Genomic DNA, 11,005 nt, shown 5'->3' with positions numbered 1-11,005 from the left:
AAACGCAAGTAACTCTGTGGGCGGGTCTCGGCGCTGTTGCTATTATACCGGCGGGATAAATGACTCTTGCGCCCGACGCAAATCTAAAATGTGTTGGTCTGAAGTCGCTTCATTACTCATAGGTGTGGTTTGGGCGTAACGTGAAATAAACCAATCAGAGCGACATCTCACATTCCCTTTAAGAGCAGGCGCACTTGTTCCATGGCGGATTGCTATTATAACGGCGGATTTGCAGGAGCGGTTCACAGCCGAGGAGACCGACGTTCTCGTCAGGGCCGTAAAACACAGAGAAGTGACATTGGGGATGGAGAAACACACCCAGCTTAGCTTCGGTTAAACAGGCGTATGATAATTTGGGTAAATGTGTAAGCTAGATTTATGCCTATTCTTCACATCTTCATGGACACCACAATGATTTCCCTCGTGTGGAATATTTTTCCTTGTAATAATGTATTTGTATTTGTATTTTGTATGCGTTGTGCACACGCTACATTGATTATGGCCAAGCATGCGCCCTTAAAATAGCCTCTGAACGCTCCACTGAAAACGCACCACTATCTTTAGACGAGGTTTCTCCTGGTCAGTGGAGGAATTGTTTTCTGAAACTGCAAAATAGCACCAGGGAACGTTTGCGCTGGAACACGCCTCCTCTTTTCGCTGAACCGCCCCCGGGAGCGCAAGTTCATTCCCTAATTTACCGACGTGCGTCTGTGGAGGGAAAAGTCCGCTGTGCGTCGGGTGCAAAATAGGAATGATACAAGCGTCGGTGAACAAAGTGAGTCTTTTCTGTCACTAACTTACTGACCGAATCTATGACAATCAGCAGAAAGTCTGATCTACACTAACAGTCAAAGGTTTGGGGTCAGTAAGATTTTTCTCATGTTTTGAAAGAGTCTCTTCTGCTCACCAGCTGCGTTTATTTGATAAAAAATTACAGTAAAATTGTGAAAACTTATTACAAATTAAAATAGCTGTTTTCTATGTGAATATATAGTAAAGTGTAATTTATTCCTGTGATCAAAGCTGATTTTCAGCATCATTACTCCAGTCTTCAGTGTCACATGATCCTTCAGAAATCACTCTAATATGAGGATATGATGCTCAAGAAACATTTATGATTATTATCAATGTTGAAAACATTCAAAATCTTAATTTCTTGTGGAAACAAGGTAATTTTCAGGATTATTTGATGAATAGAAAGTTCAAAAGAACAGCATTTATTTGAAATACAATCTTTTGTAACCTTATAAATATATTTACTGTCACTTTTGATCAATGTAGTGCATCTTTGTAGAATAAAGTACAATTTCCAAACTTTTGAATGGTAGTGTATATTGAAATTTGAGTTTTATTTAAGAATGCACTTCCTAAAAAGTCAAATAGACACTGTGTGTTTGGTTTAAAGTCGGAGAGAGCTGTAAAATGACCTTTGACCTCAGTGTTTACCTCTAATCCTCCCTTGTCTGGCTTGTTCTACTCTGAGCAATGCCTGAGCTTTGTATTTTGAGACTTCTTGTGTTGTTTTTGCCTCTTCACGATGACTTGCTTTAGTCCTCATTTGTAAGTCGCTCTGGACAAAGGCGTCTGATGAATGACTAAATGTAAATGTAATGAGGGTCTCAGCTGAGCGATGCGTCTGATGTCCCGCTCAGGTGTGAAGTGGACCGACATGCATCGTCTGGCGGACCGGGTTCACCTGGAGGAGCTGCTGAAGATGGGGATCCTGCGTGGGGCGGTGGAGGAGATGCTGAAGGTCCACCTGGGCTCCGTCTTCATGCCTCACGGACTGGGACACTTACTGGGCATCGACGTCCACGACGTGGGTGGGTATCCAGAGGTCAGTTCTGAGCTTTCACTGATACAACACATTCACACACTTTTTTACTCTATTTTACCCTGTATAATGTATAATCCGGTGCTTAGCGGTGAGTGATGAGACAAAAATCACAAACAATATGTGTAATGTGATATTGAAAATTGTTATAAGATCAGTAATTATGTGTTACTACGCCAAAATGTTTAGAGGCCAGATATGATTTTAGATTTTTGTTGAAGATAAATCAAAAAACTTTTACCTTTTGTTTATTTCTTCTTCTTTTCCTGCATTTTAACATTTTTCTCACCATGAAAATGCCATGGTATGGTAGCTAACTAATCTGGTAACACCACAATGTTATACATTAAAACCAAAATCATACAGATTTTATAATCATCAACGTCGCTGCAATGTGATTTACTCACTTAATTTGATAACTTTTATAATGTACATATATATAATTTTATCCATTTTGATATTGGAAATTGTTATATATCAGTAAATAGTAATTATGTGTTACTGCGTCAAAATGTTAAGAGGCCAGATATGATTTTAGATTTTTGTTGAAGATAAATCCTAAAGCTTTTCAAAAAAACGTTTTTATTTTGCTACATTTTAACATTTTCCTCAAAAATGCCATGGTATGGTAGCTAACAAATATGGTAATAAACAAACACCAGAATGTTATAAACAGATGAAAAAATCATACAGATGTTATAATCATCAATGTCACTGCAATGTGATTTACTTCATTTGACAACTTTTATACTGTACATATATATAATTTTATGCACATACATAGTCACTCACATAAAGCCATATACTGTACACTACATATCAAATCTCTACTGTTTGATGATTTATATTGTCTCCAGATTTAGCTTCAAATTGCTGAACTTCTCAATGAAGACTATTAAACATTACGATTATAAACATTAACATTTTGATTTTCTGTAGAGCTGCTTTGATATGTATTATGACAGGCACAATACAAATAAAACTGTATGTTTCTTGTAAAAAAAAAAAAAATCAAACTACATTTTAATCTATGCTTTCATAGTCAAGCTTTATAGCAAGACCAAGGGAAATATTTTCCTCATGAACTGACTCTGTAAAGGAAGGAATGAATCATTTAAACGCCTGATTAAAACCAAATGTCGTTAAAAGCAGTGTTTCTCAGCCCTGTCCTGAAGACCCTCATCACTGACACACTCATCAGACACACTCAGTCCAACGCTGTGTTCAAAATCACATCCTACACACACATTCACTATTCCCTACATTACTCCACTAATATAATGAGAATGAGTGAGTGAATCTGGACACTGAGTGAGCCGCTTCTGCATATTGTGTGTTTGCTGTTTAATAATTCATTGACACATAGCAAACTGGCAGCTCCAGTAGTAATGAGAAGATTTATCCTGAACTCTGTCATGGAAACTAGCATGTATAAGCCATAATTAAACAATTTATTAATCAATTTATACCTGTATGATATTACGCTGGACCAGCACGGTTTGGAAAATGGATGATTCAGCGCCGGCGCCATCTCCTGGCGAGACGCGGGAAATCATTCAGTGCACGACTCTCACAGTGGATTAAGGGGTATTTGTACACTTGTTATTGCGGTGCATTGTGGGATTGAATGAGTGCACTAAATGACGTCAATAACTATGGTTTAGGACACTACAAATGGCTGTATCCTCAAATAGAGCCCTATTTGATGTAATAGGGGACGATTTCAGACACAGCCCAGTGCTGCATCTCAGTTCACCTACTTATACTACGCCATAAAAGTATGTACTCTTTTTGTGAAGAAAAAGCAGATACTTCTGAGTGTGTAGCAGAAAGTAGACAAGCTTTGGGACAAACTATCACGTCATACAATAGTGTCTTTAACGGTTGCTCTCTGTCAGATCCTGTCACAGTAAACTGGCCTGTCAGTCATCTTCTCACAGTTAAAATCCTCCACATTTCATTTCCTACCGAATCAGAGAGAAATGCAGAAGTGTTGGAGACTCTCCTCATATTAATGCATAATGATGCATTTAAAAGTGAATGGCCAAACGGATCTTTATAAAAGTCCACATTGTTATTCCAGATGAAATATAACAGGGATACCATTAAATAAATATTTTCTTATCTGGTTATAACTATGATTAGTCACTCAAAGCTTTATCTAAACCTCTCACCGTCGGTCACGCATATCCACCATGTTTTGTAGGAGGTTTTTTTTTGTTCCTCCTCCAAAGCGCAATGGATTGTGGGTAATATTAGCTGATATAATGAGCACGGATCCACACTTCAAAAATCCACTGGAAATAGTAGACCATCTTTGGACTTCTGGCATACTCTATTCAACATACTATGCTTTGGGACACACTTATTTTAATCTCACACACTGTTTAGGATGGATAGTATGGACATTGAGACGCAGGGTTTGTCTTGCGATCTCTACTAATGAGCAGGTGAGTGTAGTCAGGTGTGTGTTAGATGAAGAGACAGACACAATGTGCAGTGAATGTGTCCTCAGGACAGGTTTGAGAAACGCTGCTTACGATGACCAGCAGCAGCAGCGGTTATAAGTGTGTGTGTGTGTGTGTGTTGTCCAGGGCATCGAGCGCGTGGACGAGCCGGGGCTGAAGAGTCTCAGGATGGGTCGTGTGGTGCAGGAGAGGATGGTCCTCACGGTGGAGCCGGGAATATATTTCATCAATCATCTCCTGGATAAAGCGCTGGACTCCCCGACTCAGTGCGGCTTCATCAACAGAGACGTCCTCAATCGCTTCCGCGGCTTCGGCGGGGTCAGAATTATTAATAACATAATTCATAACCAGTCCTTTCTTTAACACCGTATAATTTTTGCTGATAATTTAGTTGATTTGTCAATGTATAATATTATATGCTGTAATGTAAGCATATAAATCATACATTACAGTACATATATAATACACTATATATGTATATTTCTTTTATCTTTCGCTATAATCAAAAGGACTAAAGTTCCATGCATCCAGATTTTATAAGTGAATATTCTGAATGTTTATGCTTTTTCGCATATTATCTTTCATGTAGTGTGTAATAGAGCGTTTTGTGAATGTAAAAGTTCTGCAAAGTTTTAAAGATCAACGAATCGATTCTAAACTGCTGAAATGTGTTGTCAGTAATTCCAGTCTCACTTGTAATTAATTAGCATAATGCCAGCCTGTGGTGTTGATTGGCTGAGCAGCGTCTCTTAGCTCCGCCCTCAAACACTGTAGTGTATCTGAGACTGGAAGAGTTTGGTTCGTGTTGTTCGTGTGGAGAAGACGCTGTTTTCTGAGATTGATACGGTAAAACCCACGCCATCGTTACTGTTCGTATCACTGTGATCAAGAGCTGAGATTCAGATATGATAATGAGCGTTTGCTTTCTGACCAATCACAGCAGAGCAGCTCTCAGAGAGGCGGAGCTTAGAGAGACTGAATCCTTGATGGAAGCGTTTCAGACACTGAGAGAAAACAGCTGATGCTGAAATTACAGTATATGATAAGATGGGGGGAATTAAAGTGTATATGACAGTATATGAGAAAATTAAATGCAAACATGAATATTGCTGATCGTGTGTGTGTGTGTGTGTGTGTGTCTCAGGTGCGCATTGAGGATGATATCGCTGTGACGGCTGACGGCGTGGAGCTTCTGACCTGCGTTCCTCGAACCGTGGAGGAGATTGAGGCGTTCATGGCCGAGGAAACGTCCAAACCCTTCAGTCCCATCAGCAGCCAGAAACTCTGAGATTATGATTATGATGATGATGATGATGATTATAATAACGACACTCCTTTTCTTCAACATATCAGACTTTAAACTTTAAGTAAATGAGTATCTTTGATATTTCATTCTATAAAGGGAAACACACAACATGTGACCGCTTCTGTATGACTTCTCTTATGGAAATCAGTTTGAAAAATGAATTACCGGATCATTTATGCTTTCATGTAGCAGTGTAACATTTTCAGAGTTTGATTCTTAATAAAAGCAGCTCTGAACATTATTTAGCCTGACTTAAACTTTACTCAATTCATTTGCATTTTATCCTCTACACTTTTTGCAAGTTTGTAAGAAAATGCCATGCTTATTTTTAATAAACATCAGATTTTTCTAGCATCATTTAGAATCGTGTGCAACCTTTTATTTACAAATTCATAACATTCTGTCATGTTTAAATCCCGTATGAGTTGTTTTTGTCGAACAAAACTTGTGGGAATAGCAGTAAACAGAGACAGAAGAGAGAAATCCTGACACTCAATAATATGACTGTATGAATGAAGCGCTTTTACAGTTCAACGACACAATCACCTTTTGATTTTTACCCTATAAAGTGTTCATGCATTATTTGAGCTGAAGAAGTTATATAACACCATCATCATCAGATTAGGAGAAAAACTGCTTTCAGAGAGACATGATAAAACATGAATAATCATGGCCAATTAAATGGTAAATGGTAAAACAAAGTAAACTGTGACATATTATACCCAAAAACTTTTCATACAGAGACTACCAGTAAAATATATAAAAATCTGCGACCAAAAATGATTGGGACACTTTGAGCTGATCATGTTCTGCTGAAGTGTGTTTTCTTTAATTGCTAATGCTCTTTTTACACACAGACTGAACACAATGAAGCATTGCTTGGTGATTGGTTGAGCTAAACTGGTATTATCTAATTGTGTAGTTAAATTTAACAGCTGACAGATATTCAACATAATTCATGTGTGAGACAGTCTAACAGAAGGACGGACAAAACCAGTCAAATATCAACTGAGTTCTGCTCATATTTTAATACCATTCTCTAAACTATAGCGAATAAACTGATAATGTGAGAAATGTTGAAGGTGTCTGAATAAATGTTGGTTTGACTGTATATTATTTAGAAAAGATGCGACTAGAGAAGATTTGATGCCGCTAACCTCAGACTTTATAGTTCTTCAACACTGTAAGTCGCTGTAAATCTGGTAACTTTGAGAGACTGGTTGAGTAATCTAGAGGAGAAACACGAGTCCTCGGCTGATAACAGAAATACTCTTGATCACTGTGAGGATGATAGAGGACTGAGGGTTTGCTGGATGAAGTGTGTGTGTGGATTGTCTCATTATATACACACTTCATCATTTAGTGTTGTTTAGTTTGTTTCCAGCAGTTCAGTTGTGATTCTGCTCTTCTCAGAAACCTTTAACTCTTCTCGGAAATGTAGAAAAATATGTTTATTGGAATGATGTTTCAGTTGTAAGTAAGACGGACACTCCTCGGTACAGTATGTTGGAGATCTGGGTGTGTCAGACGTTAAATGTGTGTTTTATTCCTGAATGAATGGTGCATTCAAAACCAGAGGACTGGTAGAGCCGGATCAATGTCAAACCCTTCTGAACCTGATCTAAGTTTATATCAAATACATGATGAAAAATCACATGTGGTCAGGATGATCGTTGAGGTCAAGATACTTTAACATGCTTTCTACTTTTAACTATATACATATATACAGTATAGTCTGTCTGGGATTGGGTTTGATCATTGATCAGTAGTTTGGGAGTTTGGGACACATCTGAATAAAGCTTGTCATGGAAACGTTCAAGGTTAAACTGTTTTATCATTGAGCTCCTGTTGTAGTCGACTCGCTGCTGAATTTAGTTCATCATTATTACAGATATTCTCTGTTTTTTATTAAACAGGATCAGTGTGTTTTAAACATCATAATCTTGATGCTGAAACTGACATCTTAATCTCAAATGTGTTGGGTCAGAATTATTACAAACAAATCATATTTTCCAGATACACTTGATGGAGATTTACGGATAAGTAAATGAGTATCTTTGATATTTCATTCTATAAAGGGAAACACAACATGTGACCGCTTCTGTATGACTAATCTTATGGAAATCAGTGTCAAAAATGAATTACCGGATCATTTATGCTTTCATGTAGCAGCCGTGTAACATTTTAATAAAACAACTTAATAAAAGCAGCTCTGAACATTATTTAGCCTGACTTAAACTTTACTCAATTCATTTGCATTTTATCCTGTACACTTTTTGCAAGTTTGTAAGAAAATACAATGCTTATTTTTTAATAAACATCAGATTTTTCTAGCATCATTTAGAATCGTGTGCAACCTTTTATTTACTAATTAATACAATTCTGTAATGTTGTTTAAATCCCATATGAGTTGTTTTTGTCGAACTAAACGTGTGGGAATAGCAGTAAACAGAGACAGAAGAGAGAAATCCTGACACTCAATAATATGACTGTATGAATGAAGCGCTTTTACAGTTCAACGACGCGTTAATCACATTTTGATTTTTACCCTAAAGTAAATAAATGTAGCCTATGACACCATCATCATCAGATTTTACTGCTGTTTTAATGATACTCTTAGCACACAGGTGGAGATTGTCTTTCCTCATTCCAGTAGATTCCAGCTGTTCTTGTGTAAAACAATAGTTTGAGGCTGTTACTGCACTAAGATTGCTGTTGAGTCACATGACTTCTCTTTAATGAACTTTACAGTTAATCAGCAGAATAAAGGGAGTTACTCAGTCTTCATGAGGGTGCGACACTTTAATGTCAGTTTTGTTGCATCCATTTCCATCATTTATTGTGTTCATCTCAACTGTGTGTGTTTTTTATTTGAAAAGGTAGAAAAGCATTTTTGTGGTCGTGTGTCTAAATTCAACACAACAAAAGAAACAGAGTCCCTTAAACTCTCAAGACTTGCTCTCCAACAGCAAACTGTCTTTTTTATTATTTAGAAGTCAGTTTAAAGATGCTTACTATAATTCCTTTTAATAAAAAAAGAAAGAAAAGAAATTTTCTCTTTTGCATATTTTCTGCTATTGCTTCATGTAGTTTATACCATAAATTTGGTATCATTTGGTTTACTATGATTATTGTTGACTTGTGATATTCCTCATTTTGGATAAAAGCATCTGCTAAATGAATAAATGCAAGTATTAGTTTTTGTGTCGGGATCATATCAGGGAGACAGAGCCGTAATGGCCACCATCAAACCAGGTTTAAACAAAGACTCAAAGAGTCACAATACAAAATACTTTCAGAGAGATATGATAAAACATGAATAATCATAATCTCCATGTTCAGTGTGGAGGATATTAATAGAACTGGGATTCTTCTCTGACACCAAACTTTCTTCTCGCCTGTTGTTCCTGGTCAGATCACTGAAGTAAGAGTTACTCTTTAGCTTTTACTGAAGTGTGACTGGTTAGATGACGAGGCCTTGAACTATCAGAAGCAGAAAGTCTGATCTACATTATTGAGCTTATTCTGGCCAAGAACCGCATGAGACGAGAACACACCGTCTGACTCACATGTTTAATGACGTTTGTTTAGTTTTTACATGATTTTAGGGGCAGATTTATCTAAAAATGAACAATTAAACACAGATGTGTCAGATAATGGTGTGGCAGTTTCCACAGAAGGTTGAACAGAAATGTGTGTATCTGTGATCATAATTTCTGCTTTTCCATAAACTACAGATTCTTGCACATACAGTCAAACCAAACATTATTCAGACACTAGATATATTTTTTTATATTTTTTACTAGTGTGTGCAGGACACTGTAGTTCATTTATGTAAGTGAGGAGAGCAAAATAAAGAAAAAAAAAACTGTGGCATATTAAACCCAAAAATTCTTAAAATAAAAAAATGTTGGGCCAAAAAAAAATGTAACCTGATCATGTTTTGCTGAAGTGTGTTTTCTCTTTAATTGCTAATGCTCTTTTCACACACAGACTGAACAGAATGAAGCATTGCTTGGTCACTGGTTGAGCTAAACTGGTATTATCTAATTGTGTAGTTAAATTTAACAGCTGACAGATATTCAACATAATTCATGTGTGAGACAGTCTAACAGAAGGACGGACAAAACCAGTCAAATATCAACTGAGTTATTATCATATTTTAATACCATTCTCTAAACTATAGCGAATAAACTGATAATGTGAGAAATGTTGAAGGAGTCTGAATAAAGTTTGACTGTATATTATTTAGAAAAGATGCGACTAGAGAAGGTTTGATGCCGCTAACGTTAGACTTTATAGTTCTTCAACACTATAAATCGCTGTAAATCTGGTAACTTTGAGAGACTGGTTGAATAATCTAGAGGAGAAACACGAGTCCTCGGCTGATAACAGAAATACTCTTGATCACTGTGAGGATGATAGAGGACTGAGGGTTTGCTGGATGAAATGTGTGTGTGGATTGTCTCATTATATACACACTTCATCATTTAGTGTTGTTTAGTGTCTTTAGTTTGTTTCAGCAGTTCAGTTGTGATTCTGCTCTTCTCAGAAACCTTCAACTCTTCTCAGAAATATAGAAAAATATGTTTATTGGAATGATGTTTCAGTTTTAAGTAAGACGGACACTCCTCGGTACAGTATGTTGGAGATCTGGTTGTGTCAGACGTTAAATGTGTGTTTTATTCCTGAATGAATGGTGCCATTGAAACCAGAGGACTGGTAGAGCCGGATCAATGTCAACCCTTCTGAACCTGATCTAAGTTTATATCAAATACATGATGAAAAATCACATGTGGTCAGGATGATCATTGAGGTCAAGATATTTTAACATGCTTTCTTCTTATAACTATATATATATAACTATATATACACACAGTATATATATAGTCCGTCTGGGATTGGGTTTGATAATTTCTCAGTAGTTTGGTAGTTTGGGACACATCTGAATAAAGCTTGTCATGGAAACGTTGAAGGTTGAGCTGTTTTATCATTGAGCTCCTGTTGTAGTCGACTCGCTGCTGAATTTAGTTCATCATTATTACAGAGATTCTCTGTTTTTTATTAAACAGGATCAGTGTGTTTTAAACATCATAATCTTGATGCTGAAACTGACATCTTAATCTCAAATGTGTTGGGTCAGAATTATTACAAACAAATCATATTTTCCAGATACACTTGATGGAGATTTACGGATAAGTAAATGAGTATCTTTGATATTTCATTCTATAAAGGGAAACACAACATGTGACCGCTTCTGTATGACTTCTCTTATGGAAATCAGTGTCAAAAATGAATTATCGGATCATTTATGCTTTCATGTAGCAGCCGTGTAACATTTTCAGAGTTTGATTCTTAATAAAAGCAGTTCTGAACATTATTTAGCCTGACTTAAAC

General features: G+C 36.7%; 1 protein-coding gene across 1 annotated transcript in view; it reads left to right on the top strand.

Annotated features, from left to right (window-relative positions):
• Nucleotides 1–5,741, top strand: part of LOC307160084 (xaa-Pro dipeptidase-like) — an 80,980-nt gene extending 75,239 nt beyond the window's left edge. Inside the window, exons 13-15 of the mRNA XM_079873912.1 lie at nt 1,653–1,837; nt 4,429–4,620; nt 5,447–5,741. Coding sequence (XP_079730038.1) covers nt 1,653–1,837; nt 4,429–4,620; nt 5,447–5,590 — 521 coding nt within the window. The 3' untranslated portion in view covers nt 5,591–5,741. The remainder of the gene's footprint in view (nt 1–1,652; nt 1,838–4,428; nt 4,621–5,446) is intronic.
• Nucleotides 5,742–11,005: the final 5,264 nt, after the last annotated feature.

This window comes from Squalius cephalus (genome assembly GCF_949319135.1).
Source record: "Squalius cephalus genome assembly, chromosome: 6".
Taxonomy (NCBI): Eukaryota; Metazoa; Chordata; class Actinopteri; order Cypriniformes; family Leuciscidae; genus Squalius; species Squalius cephalus.
The sequence above is the reverse complement of the archived record's forward strand: the minus strand, read 5'-3'. Positions and strand labels throughout refer to the sequence as shown.